Below are 21232 nucleotides of genomic sequence, written 5' to 3'. Positions count from 1 at the left end.
CATTATGTGGTGCAATACTTCAAATTCAGTCCGGTGTACTGACCAACAATATATATATTTCATTTATTTTAACACAACCTAACCCTTTATTTCTATCCAAGAGGCGTTGGATTGTCAGTTATTTAACTCCTGCTAATATTTATATCTATTCTTTTTTTTTTTTTAATATAACCTATATTTGGTCAACAAATATAGGTTGAGGTGGTGGTGGTGGTGGTGGGGTGGGGGGGGGGGGGGGGGGGGGGGGGGGGGGTGTTACAGGAAAATCTGCAGAAAAATCTACGCTCTAATGACTAGTATTTCTTCTCACTGTTTTCTATGAAAAAACAAACAAACAAAAAGCCTGCATGGTCCGAGTTACTGTCCAAGGTGCTGAAATCTGCCTTGGGTCACGTGACTGGACTTCCTCGCTCGAAGCGAGCGCGGAGCAGAGCAATGTGTGCGCCAATGCGCGTGTGTCTGGACACTTCAGTCCTCATGATGAGCGATGAGGAAGGCTCTCCTAAGACGCCGTCCGTCTCACTGTAAACGAGGAGGTATGCTTGCACCGCGCTAAGTCCATAAAATGCAGAAGGGCATGAGGCTCAATGACGGCCACATCACCTACCTGGCGCTTTTAGCGAAGAAGGACGGAACCAGGAGAGGCTTCTTGAGCAAGAAGAGCTCGGATAACACAAAATGGCATTCAAAGTGGTTCGCATTGTTGCAGAACATGCTTTTTTATTTCGAAAATGACTCGAGTTCACGACCCTCCGGACTGTACCTGTTGGAAGGATGTGTGTGTGACAGGGCACCGTCTCCAAAACCTTCTCTGTCAGCGAAGGAATGCCTCGAAAAGCAGGTAAAACACGCAGCCTCGCGCAAATCACCACAGGGTGCACCAGAAACCAGCACTAAGAGCATTGCTGGTTTCACTCACACAAACGTGATGTTTTGTATTCAAAATGGACTGTATTACTGTTTTAGGTAGCCTTAGTGCAATCTGTACAACATTAATAATTTTAACCCATTGTCGTCAACATACTATTTATGAACACCCAATTTCCCATAGACGCTTGCATTAGTTCACTTGACGTTTGGTGTTACGTAATGGCGTCATCTAAACTGATTGATTGTCTCATTTCTGTACAAAAATAGCCTCTCAGTCAGTCTGACATAATGAAGGTATATCGTGGATGCTGCTTCTGGTTTGATATCATGCAATGTAACATTATTTGTCAGACCGACAAACAATGTCTTTGACGTCTGCACCTGTTAAAGTTTAAGTGCAGCCAAACTTTGGCGGTTGCCATCTTGCGGAGAAGAGCTGCCCCTTCCCCGTCTATTTGACGTATTGATTTAATTCTTGTCTTGATATTAATAGCATCCTACCTTGGCAACTGCGTCTCCCCACTTTGGATGGTAGGGGCTTGCTTTAAGCAGCTTCATAGAAGATTGTATACAGAAACTGTGCCCTTTCTGATGTCCAAAGACTGTTGCTTTTGTTCCTCTCGCTAAAATAGCATCTCCAAAGAAAAGCTTACCTTGCAAATCCTTGGGCTGTTTCTCAAGGTAAAGCATTAGCTTACTCAGTCTTTAACTGTTCAAGACCTACATTTCATTATACAGATGTAGTTGTAAATGAAAATATTTAATACAGTTTTAGGCTGTATCATAAAGTTGTTGTATAATGTGCCTTTTTCTTTTAAAGCACAGGAGATTTTAGATCACATCATATCCATTTGTCACAACACTTGATGTTTCTGCAGAGAGTGTTGTTCTTGTTGTCCTTGGAGATAAACACTGAGCCATTTTGTTTACTTGCACTAAGTAGACCAGCTCCACATTAAGGGTATGAAATACACCGTGTGACATCTACTGTGACAGCTGCTCATGCACACATCCCCAGTAAATGTAGGCCCTGTTCAACAATGAAATAATCCTTCTTGAAATGTTTTTTTCTAACAGTTGCTGTTACTTTGTGGGGCACAAAATGTATCTTAAGAAACAGTTTTCCAGAAGTGAGTGCACTGTACTGGCTACATGAGAGTGACACTTTTTTATCCATCAATAAGCCAGTGTAGTCCTGAGTGTAGGGTTAACGTTATCTTTTAAATCAAAACATCTTCAAGCCAGTCACGCAATGGCCTTGATCCTCATTAGACATGTTACAGTAACAAAGCAAAATATGCAGTTTTCAGAAATTGTCCTTTCCATAGAAGAAAATGTAACTTCTCCATGCATGGTTTCTTATCTATATAACCGGCAGTCTGCAGTGAAGACCTCTTCAATCTTCGTCAGTCATCAAAATACATATGATTCACAAATATAATCTAAAATCCTATACTATAGTGGTCAGAAAAACAGAAATTCGTGAAATTGTTCAGCTTCAGTGTCTATTTCTACACAGTACATCGCTACTGTTAGCTCTTGTACAGTCTTCCCATGTGTGTTAGAAGGAAGGGGTGGCCAGGTGAATGCCCCATCTTATCTGTGTGTGACAGAGTGAGGGACAATGCAGTGAAAAGATGCCAAGCCGACTGCCACCTTGCAGGGCTGAGGCACTTTTTTTAGGCTCCCTCCTGAAAAAAAAAAAAAAAAGAAGCTCTCTTCCCTCGCTCTCTCTGCATCTGTCTGTGGTTGCGTTCTCATTGTATTTTTTGGAGTGTTCTACTTTTTAAAATGTTCTTATTCCCCATTTAGAAAGGCAAGCTACGTTTAAGCCCACAGTTACCATGGCAACCGCTATTTGCATCTGAAAAAGTGCATTTGAAGGGGCCAACAAAATGTGCTACAGCACGTCTTGGCACAGTGATTTAGTTAACAAATTCATCATGTGCGAAAAGATGGAGCAATAAATATCGACTGAACGATTGCTTATGAAAACATTTGTGCCTATCATGGAAGTTTCATAAGGAACAATGCTATTTTTAGTTGCAGCTTACAGTTCTAAGTCACAGCCAGGATACGGCATTTGATCTAGAGCCGCTGCTGAAAAATCTGTGTACTGTGTGTGTGTAGCGATACCATTGGCCTCTATAGCAGGCAATTTTACAATACAATTCTAGGTTTTCTTCCCGAAATAATGCTCCCTGTTCTCGTGTGTTACATCGGTTTTTGGTGCTGTGCTATCTCCCTCACAGAAAGATAACTCTAAGGCATAAATATAGCGACAGAGCTAAATTTAGCCGCCTAAAAGACTTGACACAACAGCTCACAGGAAGATGGAGATGGGGAAGACATTATTGACAAGTGCCCATTCCGCCGCTCATCACGAAATATGGAACATTACTCCCCAATCAAAAATGATTTGCTCGTGGCATTTGAGAGGGATACACAAATCCAATATATCGGATTTTTGGAGGTCTATTTACAATACATCAACGTTGTATAATGTAATATATATTGACACGGGACAAACTGTGAATGCTACTATTAGATTGTTTACCAACAAACCAAAAATGTTCAGACATACAGTACATATTGCATTGTGATATCACAGTGTGTGTCAAGGGCTGTATTAAACGCAATTAAGTCAGAAGTGCATTTTTTGATGATTGCTGCTGTCATATAATATTCTGTGCAAACACCAACATCACCTGTCTCCTGGATGTTTTATCATCATAAACATAAAGCATGAACACCTGCTAACTGTCCTGGCCTCTGCAGACAGGTTATGAAATACATGTAACTATTGTATTAGTTTAGCTGTTCATATTTCATTCTCAATAATAATAATAATAATAATAATGATGATTATTATAATGATAGTGATAATAGGTTACACTTGTATTGCACTTTACAAGCAGGACAAGATTCTCAAAGAGCTATACTGTTGTCCTTAGGTTCCCAACCTTTTTTGTCTTGTGGACCCCTTGGACCATTCAGTGGTAACCCGCGTACCCCCTATCTCAATGGTTACTTAAAGGGACTATATGTTAAAATTATGTATTTTCCTCCCCTACATGTTCCAACATGAGCCCAAACGTGTTCACCACAACTGCCTGTAAAATCCTGCACTGTCACTCAAAAAGGTGTTAATTCGGGTCCGAAGTGCCGTCATGCACAAGCTTAATGTAGAAGCTGCAGTTACACGTATGACCTGAGGTGGCAGTAGTGAGTATAAAATGGCTAGCTTGCATCTAGCCCCTTTAAAAGTACTTCTGTACTTTCCCGACTATAAGTTGCTCCGGTGTTTAAGTTGCTCCAGCCAAAAAATGCAGAAAAAAGAAAGAAGAAAAAAACATAGAAGTCGCTCCGGTGTATAAGTCGCACCCGCCTTGGCAACCATCTGGGCATGGAGGCGTAACTGCACTGTTGACAAGCCTCTCCCGGCAGCATGTTGTTCAAGCACCCATTTGCAAAGTCGTTCCTCTCGTTGTGGCCATCAAGATTTGAGCTTTTTTTTGTTTTCTTCATTGCATTAAGAGTAAACTCCGCTTTTCGCCAGTCCCTCACAAGTTTGTCGCTCACTTCAAACTTTACAGTTTTTTTTTATTTTCAGTGGTACAGTAATTAAGCAAGTGCTTTATTTGTCATTGTACAACCGTACAGGAGTAGCAGATACTGGTACAGAAGCCTAGAGCGCCCCCTAGCGGCTGTCAGTGTGAAAATAACGAACGTGAAATTATATATATTTGATATTTAAGTTGCACCTGACCTGAGTATAAGTCGCAGCTCCAGCCAAACTATGAAAAAAAGTGTGACTTATAATCTGGAAAATACGGTACTTGTGTAAAAAGACAATGTTGTGTGTTCAAAATGAACCTAAAATGATCTCAAAACATATTTTACCACAACGATATAGCTTTTCCTTTCAAAATTATGTTAAATAGTATTCAGTTTAACCTTCAGTTTCAATCAGAAGGTCTCCGTAACCCTGGTTGGGAAATACTGCCTTAGTCACTATGCATTTCCTTCATACTCTATACTACACCTATTGTAGCCATAGCTGTCCTGGGGTCGTATGATGTTAGTGAGGCTGCCAATCTGCCCCATCAAAACCAGTCACTCACCACATCCACACAGGCGAGGAAATGTACACACATGTATCAAAACAAGAAATCCCAATTTAAACACAATCGCAATAAAAAAAATCCCAAATTGTGCAGGCCTAGTGTCAAGTCCATATAGCAGGATAAAACGGACCCAACAGAGTGTAATGAATTACAAGGAGAGCTTTACCAAACCGGTCCAAACAAAGCATCAGTGAAGTCTCATCAATTGAGAGGTGAGTTGCCAGGTTACAGACAGAATGCACTGAGGTTTTATAATGGCTCCCAAAGTCACTTAACAAAGGGTCCTGAGTCCTCATCCAACAGCAGTGTAACATGTAACAGTAGGAAAGCAGAAATGTGTTGCCCCCAAAAAAGATGTTTATCACAGTGTGCTTTCTTGTGTGTTTTTACAGTACTACTTCATTATCAGTTTTAACCATGACAACCAGAAAGCGTTGGAGCTACGCACCGAGGATGTCAAGGACTGTGACGAATGGGTGGCTGCAATCACACAAGCCAGGTATGTCACACGGGTCCTTATTTCACATAATGTTCATGTTTCTTTTTCATGATGGGGTTAGACTATGAGCATGTTTTATTTTATTTATCGTATTTAATTTCATGACTACAATCACGCCTATCAGTATAACCCTTTCCTTGAAGATCCATTGGTTTCTTATGTTTATCTGTTTTTATGAAGTGTTGTTTTTTTTTGCTTTTGGCCTATAGTACTTTCATTTTGAAGAAATTGTCCCTCAAACAGAGACAACCAACGCAATCACTGCATGTCCACCGTGTGCATATGTCTGGTGAAAGGTCAATTGATTAGATTTATTGAAGATTACATTGATTAAGGCTCACAAAAAGAAGAAGCTTGCACTGTACAGTAGTAACAGGCTATAGACAGCCAACATGTTCTCACCTTTTATGTGTATTTAATCGTTAAAGTAAACACAGATTTGGTGCTAGTGCATGTGAAATGTTTGCACTAGAGTAGCCTGCTGGCTGACATAGGGCTTGTGATGCTGCTCTGTGGTGTCTAATGTGTGATAGATCTTTTGAAAGCTCACGAAGCATGTGTTAATGATGTCGGTACAATGTGCCTTTGTATAGTTACAGAAACCTGGCTACTGAGCATGAGACCCTCATGCAGAAGTATCTCCATCTACTCCAAATAGTGGAGACAGAGAAAACAGTTGCCAAGCAACTTCGACAACAGATAGAGGATGGGGAAATCGAGGTAGAGCGGCTAAAATCAGAGGTAACTAGCCTTGTAATTCTTCATGTTTGTAACAACAGCTGTGTGCTGTGTCTGTCAGACCAGTGTGCTTTAATACCTAGGTAGGTTAATAATGCTAACGTTGCCATGCACAGTGGAGAAAAAAAAGGGATGAGCGGATGATGGACAAGGTCATGACCCATAATACTAAACATTCTCCTGAGTTCTGTTCTAACCTCTGCTGTTTATCATTAGTTATTCACAGCACTAAGGTAGATCAAATGCAATTCTCTTTTATGTGGAAATGGCCAGGTCCAGCTGAATTACATTTCAATATGTATGAATCAGCCTCATTTGTGGCTGATACTGCACCTGAAAAGGCTTTCACTTCAACACCTAACTCCTAGAGCCGCATGAAGTTGTTTAAACACAGCACACCATTTTCTTATGTAGCTGAGAATGGAATGACATGAATGTATTGTGTATTGCAGCTTTATTAGCTTACACTTACTTTGACCTTCGAATGATATGCATTTTGTCTATGTTCACACACAGATTGCTGGTCTACTCAAAGATAATGAGAAGATTCAGTCCAATCCAGAAGTGCCGCCTAGCGACGATGACACAGAGATCAAGAAAATCAAAAAGGTTTGAAACCAGTTGAATGTTAGTGAGCATGAGTTTCAGGGCTTTATTTTGATATTGTGTTTTAACCAAATCCAAAATTACAGGTGCAGAGCTTCCTGCGCGGCTGGATTTGTCGCAGGAAGTGGAAAACCATTATCCAGGACTACATCCGCTCCCCACATGCAGAGAGCATGAGAAAGAGAAACCAAGTTGTGTTCAGCATGCTGGAGGCAGAAGCGGAATATGTGCAACAACTCCACATTCTCGTCAACAACTTTCTCCGACCTCTCAGAATGGCAGCCAGCTCCAAAAAACCTCCAATCACACACGACGACGTCAGCAGTATCTTCCTCAATAGGTGAGCATGGTTCAACTCACTTTGTTTTCTACCACATGTAACGCACATACAGAGAATCGACATAGTTGTTCAAATTGGTGCTACAATAGTTAACATTTGTTGAGAGCAATATCAAAAACAGGGTATGCATATGATGTAACACCATCGTGACAGAACCCAAAGGAGGCGTCAATGTTGAGTTATAAAAGTCATTGTATGTTGGTGATTAAGCTATCCTTCAGCCAATTGGACCAAACTTTTAAGCATGTGAAGCTAAAGTGATGCCACGCAGTTTAAAATAAAGCGCTGCTACAACTACAAATGACCTTGGGTTGCACTGGGATTGTTAGAAACTAAGAGAGAGTTCAGCCATGGGATCTGGCAACCCTAAGTGTGGGGTTCACTCTGCTCTCTGACAAAAACAAAAAACGTACACATAGACAATTTGTACACATTGTGAATTAAACAAAATCAAATCAAATGGTTTTATGTATTTAAAAACAACTACTGTTGACCAAAGTGCTTCACAAAATGGCAGTGGTTCCCAACCTTTTTTGTCTTGCACATTTCTTGAGTCGTTAATTATACTCCGAGTACCCCCTACCTTCAAGATCTTGCCAATATTTTTACAAAGTGACCCACTAAACTAACATTGTTCAGTATTTAATAGTGTGTTGTGTTCAAAGTCAAACATTTTTCTGAAATTCTACACAGTTTCACTTTCATTTTTAATCTGAAATCATATTAAGTACCCCCTGCTGAGTGCTCAAGTCCCCCAAGGGGTCCCCATACCCCTGGTTGGGAAACACTGGGTTATGGTACAACACATATGATAAAAACAATATACAAGCTGCAAAGCACAAACAGCTTAGATTTTTGGCCATGATACAGTATTTGCTAAATCCATTAGAATGATCATGTTTATCTCACTATTAGAGGACACGTGTACATCATGTTTATAAAGAATTTACAAATAAGTAGCTATTCTTACAGTAACTGTTGTTCTGAGTTCTCTCTGCACATGACATGTTGTAATGTTTGTGGATAACGATTGTTCTATTTCTAAATTTGTGTCATAAATAAGTGTCAGTTAATCAAGTCGTAGTAAATAAAGACAAACAAGACAAACTAACTTCTGATCATTATGTGTCCAGTGAGACCATAATGTTCCTGCACCAAATCTTCTATCAAGGCTTGAAGGCCAGAATAGCCAGCTGGCCCACACTGGTGTTGGGTAATCCTTTCATTCTTATTATCAAGCTTGTGGCATGAACTCATTCTGCACATTTACCAAAGTGATCTGTATTTTGTCTCCTAGCGGACTTGTTTGACATTTTGCTGCCAATGTTGAACATCTACCAGGAGTTCGTAAGAAACCACCAATATAGTCTACAGATCCTGGCACACTGCAAACAAAACAGAGACTTTGACAAGCTCCTGAAGCAGTATGAGACCAAACCCGACTGTGAGGAGCGGACCCTGGAAACCTTCCTCACTTACCCCATGTTTCAGGTACGTGTTCTCGGGAAACCATTGGACTCTGTGGAAATCTTGGCATTTCCCTCAGAGTTTCACCTGCTAATTCATTGAATGCAGATGATAAATAACAGTAGACAAAACAAAACATTACAAACATAGTTTAAGGGTTGTTTATCAGATTAAAGGTTAAGGGAAGGTTAGTTTCGATTTTTGTTTTAACAATACAGTATACGCGATAAAATAGGCACACACGACCTCCGGTTAAATGGCATACCTACCCTTGTTCCTAATCCTTATTTTTACAATATGAGGGAGGATATGTTTTGAAACAGATTGTTCTGCTGTTACAACAAACTCACAAATCCAGTAGCTGCTCTAAACATATCCCCGTTCCTAACCCTAAACCTAAATCTGTCCTTTACTAACCCTAAACAAAGTATCATGGCAATTTTCATGCCACACCACACCCACTTGAATGAAAGGCCTAGAATCCTTAGTCCCTGGATCTAAACATGGTTTTAGTTTGCTTTAAATCAATTTGTGTCACTATGCCATTTTCTAAATTGGTCTCTGCTGCGCCTTAAACACAAAATACTAGGTGAACGCGCCTCTTAGTGACATAACAAAATTGAGTCCTGCATTTTCGAAATAAAAATGTATTTTACGTGTCAATACTGAGGCAATGTTTATTTCTAGTGTACGTTAATAAGGATTTGTGCCTGGGGACAAAGGGAATTGTAGGTTGAAGCTAGTAGCCCATTACGAGCAGGTTTTGTGTGGAGTCAGCATGTGCTCCATGTGTTATTAATGTTGGTGCTGTGGGTATTCCTGTTTGCAGGTGTAGGGGAATTAGAAAGCTGCCCCCGGGCCCCGAATGAAAGTGGGGGTTTGTGTTGACAAGCTTTAGGTTGCATTCACAACATTCAGAATCTGATGTCACAGTCTCAGACAGACTGATCTCGAAAGAAATCTCAGAACGGAAATCCACATCATTTGTGCATTATATATTAGCTACTATGTGCCTTAAATTCCCTTCAGCTGACACTTTTACCCTGTGCTGCAAGCTGAATTTCAAATTGAATCGCTTTAGCTCTTTGTTGTTTAGCTCCATTTCAAGACTTGACTCTGAGTGGCTAAAATGAGGTATGTTTGGTCCAATAAACGTCCATTCTCCCTCTCAAACCTCACTGTAATATTCCGTTTTTGCCAGGGTGAAATCAAGTACGCACGCCTGAGGTTGTATAAAACCACTTTCTTTTTACTATAGTGAAAAAAAATCCACGTTAGTTCAATTTACTGACAGAGAAGAAACTTAAACTTAATGCTACTTGTGTTTTCATGACGATAAGCTCAGTAATTACAGAGATCAACCATAAACCTGTTCTAAACATCTGCATTTTGACAGTTCAAAGGTAAATTCTACCACTGAGCTCTGACTAGTCCTCCACCTCAATAATTTAAGCTCTTTAGTACAACTGGAAGTCACTTAACAGCGCAATCTGTAACCCTCTAACAAGAATGATTTGTTGTTTACTTATAGCATTACTTTTGCTTGCTGTTGACATTAATTGTCATCAAAATGATGTATTTTAGATTCCTCGCTACATCCTCACCCTTCACGAGTTGTTGGCTCACACGCCTCATGAGCATGTGGAGAGAAACAGTTTGGACTATGCCAAATCCAAACTTGAGGAACTCTCCAGGTAGGTTAAACAAAATACATGTCCATCTATTATTAGAAAAGAATTGCATCGTATCACAAACAAGATAACGGCTCGTTTTGTCCCTTCAGAATTATGCATGACGAGGTGAGCGAGACAGAGAACATCAGGAAGAACCTGGCCATTGAGCGCATGATTATTGAAGGTTGCGAGGTGCTGTTGGACACGAGCCAAACGTTTGTTCGACAAGGTAAGGCACATATCGGCTTTGAATTTGTACACAGGATTTTCATACTTGGGCATATTTAAGGAGGGCCAGGGGTAACACACCTCCCAAATCTGACTGGCCACCTCAGGTGCTGCTGCCACTCTGGGGCTGAGGACGTATATGAAACAAGTTCAATATGTTTTACTTGCGTTATATTATTTATCATACTAATGGCATGGCACTACATAAGCACATTTATTTATTTTATATCTTTTATTCTTTTGAAGATTTTTTTATCCGTAAGCTTTATTGGATAGAAATAGCATGTGGTGAAAAGGGGGAAAGAGCAGGGAGAGACTCCCTCATTGGAGGAAGACAGGGGCTCTGTAAACTTGGAAAATACATGGGAAACATTAAGGGACTTAAAATGTCTACTTAAAAAAGGTAATATTGCCAGTTAGAAATGTATTTATTGTTTGTTTTCATGGAGCATGGAGCCCACTGTCTTGCCCAGAGGTCAATGCAAGCATCACAGCAGCATCCCTGTTGTCATATACTGTTGCTTATTTGTGAAATGTAAAGCCTTTCCTCAGGTAAATCTGATGACAAGGTTTGCAATAAATGAAATTGCAAAAATATTCAGTGTGGGCTTGAAAGCATTTGCACACATTTCACATGATTCCTCGCCCAGATGTTCAACACCTTCATACACTTTTATCAACATATGAGGAATATTTTTTTAACCCTATAGCATGAACAGACATGTTGCACTTACCCCACGTCTAAATTCAAATACAGACAAATGATGTTCCTATTATCTCCCTTACAGGCTCATTGATACAGGTGCCAATGAGCGAGAAAGGGAAGATCACACGAGGTCGCTTGGGTTCACTGTCCTTAAAGAAGGAGGGTGAGAGACAGTGTTTTCTCTTCTCAAAACATCTCATTATTTGCACTAGAGGCTCTGGAGGGAAACTTCACATCACAAAGGTACACTATTAATTGATGATCAACGTTGCAACATAGGTACAGAGCTAACAAAGAAGACCTTTTCTCATTTGCAGAATGGAGTAGTCTCTCTGATAGATTGCACATTGTTGGAGGAGCCAGAAGGCACAGATGACGAGTGTGAGTAACTGATCAAATGACAACTATTCATGAAGAGTCGCATAGACCAATACACAAAAACCTAACTGTTTTTTTTACTCCGCAGCCAAAGTAGAGCCAAAAGACACGGAGCACCTAGACTTCAAAGTCATGGTTGAGCCTAAAGATGTGCAGCCGTACACAGTCATTCTGGTGGCTTCATCCCGGCAAGAAAAGGCAGCGTGGACAAGCGACATCAGCCAGGTAAATCATGCTTTAAGAAATAACAGATTAGGTTAAATGCAATAGGCTACACTAGCAATTTCAAGCAAAACAAAATCACAATTGCTCATAGTTAGCAAAGGCTGCAATTATCCAGGTAGTTGTGACACTGGGATCTTTAAAACTATATCTGCCTGCAATCACTAAACTTTTTCAATATCATGCAGCCCTATTGAAAAACACAGATAAAAGATGAAGCTCTCGCTGAAACTTTGTGTGATAATTATGCACAAGTAAGTCTTGAATCTCATTGCTGTATCTTGTCTTGCAGTGCATTGACAACATCCGCTGCAATGGGCTCATGATGAACGCCTTTGAGGAAAACAGTAAAGTGACTGTTCCACAGATGATAAAGTAAGTGCCACACGCCACATACCGCAAAAATCACCCTTCACAACAAATACTAGATCGACTTAAAACTAACTGCGAGTTTTAATGCTGCTACAACAAAGCCATGGGTGTGCACAAAACAAAACAAAACAAAAAAGGGTTGGGAAGCACTGCCTTGACCTACTTACTCCCATCACAGGTCAGATACCAGCTTGTACTGCGATGATGTGGACATTCGCTTCAGTAAGATGATGAACTCCTGCAAGGTGCTGCAGATCCGCTACGCCAGTGTGGAGCGCCTGTTGGAGCGGCTCACAGACCTGCGCTTCCTCTCGATCGATTTCCTCAACACGTTTCTGCACTCCTACCGCGTGTTCACCAGTGCGGATGTGGTGCTGGACAAACTGATCACCATCTACAAAAAGCCCATCAGTGCCATACCAGCACGGTAAGGTTTTAAATCTGTAGCTGACTGGAAATCATTGCATCAATTATTATCATACACTGGAAAGTATTTACTTTTTTTTGATGCAATTACCATCAACTAGACTCGTGACAACTTTTGAAAACATAACAGAAGGTCATAGCGATAAAAAAGCCATAAGTTCAAATCTGTTAAACTGTAAAATAAAGTATAAAATGGCAAGTCACGGGTTATTTTTAAAACCTAGACTGCTTGAGGTTTGCCGTGGCCAGGCTGACATTTTATCCGCATTTTGCTGAGTTAATCTCAAAATAAGCTTCTGCGAGGGCACGGTTTTATATTGTCAAAACTTTTAGTCGACGGCTAAGTTTAAATTTTGTACATATTACATTTATTGACGCAGCAGCAGTGATGGTGCAGTGAAAAGGTGGGACTTTCAAGTGTCTGGGCTTATCTTTGCTCTCACGTGGACTTGGCGTAGCAGCAGCCCATTATGCCGTCCCAGCCGGTCCGAGCAAGGAGGGACCAGAGGCAGCGCGGGGTCACGGCGGCCACGTCTTGCTGTCTGTCTTCTGTCCACCATCACAGTTAATTGGGTCCACACCTGCTTCTCTTTCCTTCTCCATCCCTTGCTTTTTTAGCCTCTTCTATTTTCTGGCTTTTATTTGCCTTTCCACAAGTCTGACCATCCCTTTCTTTGCTGCACTGTCACCATGGCAACCTTTCACTCTGCGGCAGGACCCCACCCTCTCCTTGTCTTCTCCCTCCTTCCCTCGCTCCCATCATCCGCAGCAGCTCTACGCTATTAAATATTGATGGCAGTGTTTTGTACCCAGATCCTGCTTCTCCTTGTGTCCCCTTCGTTTTGACTAATTGTTCCCCCTCGTCCACACTCATTACTGACGTCCCTTTTTGGCTCTTTACCTTTTGATCGATTTTTGTTCTCATTCTCACCGTACACTATTTCTGCTTTATCTTCATGCATGTTCTACATTTGTTTCATTGTTGTGTGTTTCATTTCTTAAGTATTGGTGAGGAGACAAAACATGCCCAGTTAACGCAATATGGAACTGGAGGCTTCCCACTCGCCCACTCAGAACCAGCAGCAGTAGCTGTGGTGGAATCCACTATAATGCGCTCTCACACCCGCCCTCCCTGTGATTTCAGCCCCTCGTCTGTGTGTGTGTGTGTTGGACCTCTTCTCCCCTCTCGCTCGCTCCATCTCGATATCCCTTTCTTTCTGTTCTGTTCCTTTCTCCCCATGTCTCTGTGGGCCTCTCCTGGGCTGGTTGCTGTTGGCAGCACCCGTGCCTCCCACACTGTCACTTGACATGCTATTTATAGGTCTTCAGAGGGGGTGGCTCTTAGTGCAAGGAGGATGCTGTCTTAAACAATGTAGCTTAAATAAAAGAGGCAGGGGCTCCCAAAGAGCCCTGTTGTAAATGTGTTCTCTCTCCACTTCTTTAGTGCAGACACCCCCATGTAACCCATTATCCCCATGTAATATGTAGTATGTTCTCATTATAGGAATATTTACTTAATTTTTCAAAAGAAAAAAATAAAATCCTCTTGCTCTGTTTTCTGCAGTTCCTTGGAGCTGTTTTTTGCAAGTAGCCAGAACAACAAACTCCTGTACGGCGAGCCACCCACGTCGCCTCGTGCCAGCCGCAAGTTCTCCTCTCCGCCTCCTCTCTCCATCACTAAGACGTCATCACCCAACCGCCGGCGCAAACTTTCTCTCAACATCCCCATCATTACAGGGGGCAAAGCCCTGGACCTGGCCGCGCTCAGCTGTTCCCCCAACGGCTATGCAATGCACTCCACTATGTCTCCTTTCAGCAAGACGTCCCTCGACATCAACAAGCTCTATGTGTCCAGCACCATGGCCAGCAAAATCCCAGATGAGGGAGAGCCTAAATCTGAAGGCAAGGCTGACGAGCCTGTCCTCAACAAGCAAGGTCAGAATCCCTGTCCAGAGGCTGCATTTCTGTTTTAATGAACATAGTGTGTTCTGACCACAGACCACTATGAGCTGTTTTTTTTTTTTTTTTGTCAGTACATTGACTGTGGTGCATAGGCCCAGATCCCATGGGGGCTGTGGGGCTCAATGCCCTCTCAAATTTTTGATCTGGTCACAAAATGATTCAATAGATATAACCTGTATCACAAGAGCTGTCTTTTTCTTTTCTCACATCCAAGTGTGGGTCAGTCCAATACCTTAATTTAAGTGTGGCAGTAAAGAGGTATCGCGTGTTCAGCTAAAGAAGACTTTCGAGTAGTGGAATGGAACCTTAAGTTCAGTTCAGTTCAGTTCATTTATTATTTGCCTCCTGAGGGTTAGGGTTGGACAGAGGGTTAGGGTTAGGATCTATGAGTGTCTATATTTTCGTTGGCCCAGTCGTTTGTCTGGGAACCCACTTGGAAAGACAGCCATCTAAATCGGTGCCTATGCTTTGGTATAGCCTGTCTATCTGTCCAATCTTGAAAAAAAATAATATAAAATAACGTTACATTACTCTTTGGAAAAAAAAGTCTTAAAGTTCTGCCTTCTAACTGATGTGTTTTAACTGCACAGATCTTTCAGTGAGAGAAGAAGGTGATGAAGACCCAAGTCAGGTTGAAGATCCTGAAGCAGAAATGTCTCCTCCAAAGTCGCCATCAACTCCCAAGAATGTCAAGTCCAAAAACTCTGGTATGAAAAAACTGCTTTTAAAACTATTGAAAACATGTAATGGTGCCCAGTGTGTGCTACCGGTCCAACAAAAAAGTTAACAAGCATGTTTTATAGTCCTCAAGTGCTATTTATCTTTTGACTATATACTCATAATACTCTTAATCAATTCTTAGATGAAGAAGAGATCAAAACCTTTTTTTTTTTTTATCACCCTCAAAATCCTCATGACTGAAACAAAGCACATTTACCAGCTACATTTCTATTTTCGGTGCAAACAGGGGCAAGTGTAACAGAGAATGAGTAATGTATTGCTGGAGTTAAATACAGCAGACACATGAAGAAACTTATTTTAGTTCTGCCTATGACAAGTGTAACCATGGCCAAATAAGGCGTTGAGGGAAGCCACCCACAGCCTCATGGCCCTCCCCGTTGAACACAGAGAGGGAGAAACCACCCGTAGGTAGTCAAGCACAATACATCCCTAGTGTGCTCTCTTCCCACGATGCTGGATACAAGGGAAGCCAGTGCATGGTGGGAGTAGGTGGAAGGAAACCTTGTACCTTAGCAACCATGTGCGTGTACTTCGATGCCGCCCCCATATGAACAGAGACAGCAGGCAGGGAGAGAAGGAACAAGCATATACTCTCAGGACATAATGTGCTGTGGCTCCGTGTTAGCACACTGTTGCCCTCCGCTGGTCATCAATGTATTACAGTTCAGAATCTGGCAAATAATTAAATAATAAGCTATTTATAAATCACATTATGTCGCAAAGGTCTACAGAATAAAAATCACTCTGCAATGCCTTCTAAATAATTGATTTTGGCCTGGTGAATTCTTCGGTAACCTCTAAAATATTCATGTAATAGCTCAATGTTTGTCTGTGCGTTTCTATTTGTAGAGTTTTCCCTGTTTTCTTTCAACAATGGCATGGTGGTATCATCCTGCCGTGAGCTGGACAACAACCGCAGTGCCCTTTCAGCCGCCTCAGCCTTCGCCATCGCTACTGCTGGTGCCAATGAGGGCACGCCGACTAAGGAGAAGTACAGGCGTATGTCGCTGGCAAGCACAGGTCGGCCTCCCACAGACTTCATCTAGATGCTGCATGAAACCCTTCTCGACGTCCAAAGCACAAGTATCTGATTCTGAGGTCACGTTTTTCAGGCTTTCCCACAGACCAGAGGAATGGAGACAAAGAGTTTGTCATCAGAAGAGCAGCGACCAACAGGGTCTTGAATGTGCTGCGTCACTGGGTTTCCAAGCATTCACAAGTGTGTCACCTATGACTTTTCCTTATTCTGTCTAATCGATAATGATAATGAGTATGTTTTGTTACCGTGTGGATCGTTAACCTTTGTTTCTGTGTGCATTTTAAGGACTTTGAGTTGAACACAGAGCTGAAGATGCGGGTAATTGGCTTCCTGGAGGAGGTGATGCACGATCCAGAGCTCCTGACACAGGAGAGAAAGGCTGCTGCGAACATCATTAGGTTGGTAGACCTTTTGCTGAGTTTGATGTTGTGTTTTAGGATATCGATTGGTATGTCCATTTTAATTTACGGTTGGCATTTATGAAAGATAGTGCTTACAATAATGATCATAATTTGTCACAAGAGCTCAAATCTGTGTACTGTGTACCACAAAAGGACCATTTAAAAAAGCCTATATACAACTGATTTAGATTATACACATCTCTATGAACAGAAAAAGATTTTATTACAATTATTGCATGTCTTTCCCCCTTGGACACCTACTAGGAACAACCCATACATATATTACTAGGGCTGCCCATAAAGCATAATTGCATAGAAAAATCGTTGAAAATATATCCTTGAACCCTATTGGTCAGCTTAGTATGGGATGTGGTGGCCCCTCACCTATTGCATCCTCTGTAACTAGCGAAAAACTGGAACCTGTTCTAATGGTCGTCTTTTGTGATATAGTGGAGGTGTCAAAACACGTCATTAAGGGTATGGGGGGTCGCCAAATGCTGTCTTTATGAGGGAAAGGGTTAAACAACTACAATATATATGATCAAGGTCTTCCAGTCTTTAGTTTATTGTTTGACTTAAGTATGTTTTCAGTGATTTGTAAATTGACCAAACAGAAATAAATGAGTAAATAAATGAATGAGTTACAACAAAGATTTTCTTGTGTTTGCATTCAGGACTCTGACCCAGGAGGACCCTGGAGACAGTCAGGTCAGCCTGGAGGAGATCAGACAGACGGTGAGTGAAACACTGTGAACAGGCCTACTTGATAACATAGTGCATTACAGTATTGTATGTGTACCAGTGCTTGAAGTGGGAATACTGGCACGTCTCTAAAAATGCCCCTTGAGCGTACCGCTGCTTCTCTGAGCACCAATAACTTGCTTACAGAGTACCGGTACTCACTAGTGCGTTTGTATTAATCCTTCACTACTATGCTGCTTTGCCGCTTGTCAGAACAGAGCCCCGAGCCTTCACAGCCACACTTGCTACTTCTTCCCGCTGAGACTTCATTACCCATAAACTGTTTTGCTCAAGCGACTGTCAGTGTCCACCCAAAAGCGAAACTGGAGTTTGTGCAACACGGGATCATAATGTTGTAGAACGGCAGCCACAGCCAACACAGGCTCAGGTTAGACCGGGATCGGTGTCTGCAAACGGGACAAAGAAGATGTATTTTATTTGTAGGGCTGCTAGCTGCTGGACATGTCAGAGTCTGAATGTGCAGGTTGCACCGTCAAGGGAAAAAAGAGAGTGAGACTGTTTTGAACTTTCAACCCTTGCATTAAAAGATGAGTGAAATCTAAAGGAGCTATGGCTGCACTGATTTGACCATTACAATATGCGTTGTTCCTCAGGCAATTGAAGACAGTAAGACAGAGCCATTTGAAAGCCACTCCGCTTTGGAAATAGCAGAACAGCTCACTCTTCTGGACCACCTGGTGTTTAAAGCTATCCCGTACCAGTGAGTATCGGCACACATTTTAGTCATATTTACCATAACAATGAAATGGTTAGGGAACAGGGCAACTGAGCTGTGAAAACTGTGACTGTTTCTGCAGAGAGTTCTTCGGTCAGGGCTGGATGAAGGCCGACAAGAATGAAAGAACGCCTTACATCATGAAGACAACAAAACATTTTAATGACGTAAATGTTTTTTCATTTGATTCTAGCTCACTCAGTTATTCGCGATTTTTGATTGACTTATCCTGTGCTGCTATTTTAGATTAGTAACAGGATTGCCACAGAGATCCTGCACTGGGATGATGTGAATATGCGTGTGGCTGTGATGGAGAAATGGGTGGCAGTGGCTGATATCTGCCGCTGTCTTCACAACTACAACGCTGTTCTGGAGATCACTTCTTCTCTGAACCGCAGTTCCATCTTCCGCCTCAAAAAGACCTGGCTCAAAGTCTCCAAGCAGGTACTTCCTACGTCAGACAATCAGTGCTGTGTATTTTTGTACAACTTTGAATATTATATTTTTATATTTTGTTCTAGACAAAGACTGTAATCGACAAGTTACAGAAGCTGGTGTCATCTGAGGGACGATTCAAAAATCTTAGAGAAGCTTTGAAAAAGTAAGTGTCCAATGAGCCTGAACATTGTTTGTAAACAGTATATTAAAGCTGAGCTCTTTCCCTTCCTCAGCTGTGACCCTCCCTGTGTTCCTTATCTGGGAATGTATCTGACAGACCTGGCTTTTATTGAGGAGGGAACACCCAACTACACAGAAGACAACCTGGTCAACTTCTCCAAGATGAGAATGGTACAACTACTAACAATGTTGTTTATGTTTAGTAACAGTTGTAACATTTAATGTTTACATTTCAATTGTTTTCTAGATTTCACACATCATCAGAGAAATACGTCAGTTTCAGCAAACGGCTTATAAAATTGATTATCAGCCAAAGGTTAGATTTTCTTCAGTCGTTCTGTTTGTGGTTGTATGTTTTGCTGAGTGTAATATCAAGGTAAAACAGAATCTTTTGTAGTTTTTGTAGATAATTGATATTTTTCTGGTTTGCAGGTTGCAAAGTACCTGCTGGACTGCAGTACAGTGCTGGATGAGGAAAGCTTGTATGATGCATCTCTGAGAATTGAGCCCAAAACTGCATCATGAAGATGACTGCTCTCTTCAGCTGAAAACAATACTTAGTCTGCAGCTTATTAGCATCACCAAATGGACTAATGAACATAATACAACATGTCTGCAAAATATTGTTTTCCAATACTGCGAAAGAGTAGTTGAGTGAAAACCTTTTGAACCCTGCACTTTGTGTTACTGATAACAATAGAAATGACAGCATTAAGCCCCATTCACGTGTTGCAGACATGGTGTGTTTGGCTGGTGTGTCTCTAATAAACTACTTACTGAGGTTATGTCATAATGTACATATTATATTATTATTTGTATTGATCACAATAGACTGTGCTCTTCTAGTCTGTGCTCCCTAATGGATCCGTTATGTATAATTGTTATTAGAAACCTGAGTAGTCCCAGAAGAGGTTTTATTTATTTATGGAGAAAGTATTTGTCTAAAATGCCACTATATCAAAAGTTATTTTAAAACAAGAGCAAAACGTTTATAGAAGAAGAATTTACAGTTTATTTGACTGAATATTAAGTCCTATGGGGGAAGCGCAGTATGCTGAAAATTTGCTTGAGCATAAAGCTGCTTCATAGGTCTATACTTTATGCTTACCCTGAAAGTAGGAGTAGTGTAATTTTTCCATCAATTTGGCAAAGTGATTAATTGTTAAAAAGCTTTATTCTGTAACGACAGAGTAAAAATATGTATGTTTTATGTAAGCACTAATAGTTTGTTTATTGAACAAAAAGTCAATGCTGGGTCTATATTTTCATTTAAAGAAAAGTGTTGTTATGCTTTGATTTTTATGTATATATAGTGTATAAGCACCAGGTAATGTATGTAGCAAAAACTCCCAACATTGAGCCACTTCTTAGATAAATTAATCTTTACATAACGAGGGCATATTTTGACTCTTTATTTACCCTCTTTGGCCAGTGCATTATGATTTTGCCTTATAAAATCAATTATATACACGCCACAAAAGTATAAAAACTATTTTGTTCTACTATTTGCCAATGAATCAAACTTGTGTGCTGTGTATAAATTGTACAGGCAGTCTGAAGCTTTTCCAAACGTGCAACGTGTTTAAAACATACATATCTATAGAAATGTGTTATCCTTATGATTGTTCAACTCTTTCTATGTACTATACTTTAAAATGTTGAAAGTAACTTATAAGTGTAACACATTCTGCATTCTGTCTATTCAGATGTTTCAACAGGAGCTATAGTAGTAATAATGTGCTTATTATTTGACTATTTCTATGTATTTTTTACTGGCTTTGTATAGAAAAACTAAAGCTTGAGTGGCAGGCATGTGCCACTTTGACGTGTTGAAATCAGATCTATATAGAGCAGTATGTGTACTGTATTTAACCCTCTCCTTGCACACAAACCCACCCTCCACAGGCACATCTGATGTTTGCAGTGAGCAATACCCCGTGCAATGACAAGTATCTTTAACTCTATCTCAACAGCTTGAGTAGTATTTCCAGTTTTGTACAAAAGTGTATTCTTTCCTGATTACCTCTTGTTAATAAATCTATTCTTTCTCAGGGGGAGAAGTGCTTACTTCATGTTGGCTTGACTTAGAACAGGCAGCATCACCTAAGTCAGCTCAACATTAACTTCTGAAAACAGCACAGTCAGCAGGTTTTCACAGTTAACATTTTAAACATGTGCAGGAATTAGATTTGTACTTAAATCCGATACACTTCATACTACCATAAGGCCCACCTTAATGTACCCATAGGCCCCGGGGCTTTAACAGAATTGTAGGCCCCCACCCCCCCTCAGCGCAAACCTAACCCTGACCTTAATTCTAACCTATAACCCTAACCCTAAAT

The 21232-nt window shown here is 40.9% G+C and overlaps 1 protein-coding gene across 1 annotated transcript; it reads left to right on the top strand.

Annotated features, from left to right (window-relative positions):
• The first annotated feature begins 415 nt into the window (after positions 1–415).
• On the top strand, positions 416–20960 carry rasgrf1 (Ras protein specific guanine nucleotide releasing factor 1). Its single transcript, XM_079554556.1, has 27 exons — positions 416–841; positions 5390–5496; positions 6090–6237; positions 6751–6843; positions 6927–7180; positions 8314–8393; positions 8478–8671; positions 10232–10341; positions 10431–10549; positions 11337–11497; positions 11572–11635; positions 11721–11857; positions 12147–12229; positions 12405–12653; positions 14217–14587; positions 15205–15321; positions 16205–16375; positions 16468–16574; positions 16680–16792; positions 17470–17530; positions 18151–18257; positions 18355–18439; positions 18519–18716; positions 18794–18873; positions 18944–19061; positions 19138–19206; positions 19323–20960. Exons 1-27 carry the CDS (start codon positions 566–568, stop codon positions 19413–19415), a joined length of 3765 nt encoding a protein of 1254 aa, XP_079410682.1. The 5' UTR covers positions 416–565; the 3' UTR covers positions 19416–20960.
• The last annotated feature ends 272 nt before the right edge of the window (positions 20961–21232 follow it).

This window comes from Gobius niger (genome assembly GCF_951799975.1).
Source record: "Gobius niger genome assembly, chromosome: 4".
NCBI classification, from domain to species: Eukaryota; Metazoa; Chordata; class Actinopteri; order Gobiiformes; family Gobiidae; genus Gobius; species Gobius niger.
The sequence above is the reverse complement of the archived record's forward strand: the minus strand, read 5'-3'. Positions and strand labels throughout refer to the sequence as shown.

Bases quoted from the DNA above. Each gene is read 5' to 3' on its own strand.
- rasgrf1 (XM_079554556.1), top strand. From the start codon at position 566: ATGCAGAAGGGCATGAGGCTCAATGACGGCCACATCACCTACCTGGCG. The intron at 7,181-8,313 runs GTGAGCATGGTT...TTATGTGTCCAG, and splicing joins AGCAGTATCTTCCTCAATAG to TGAGACCATAATGTTCCTGC. The intron at 14,588-15,204 runs GTCAGAATCCCT...TTAACTGCACAG, and splicing joins GCCTGTCCTCAACAAGCAAG to ATCTTTCAGTGAGAGAAGAA.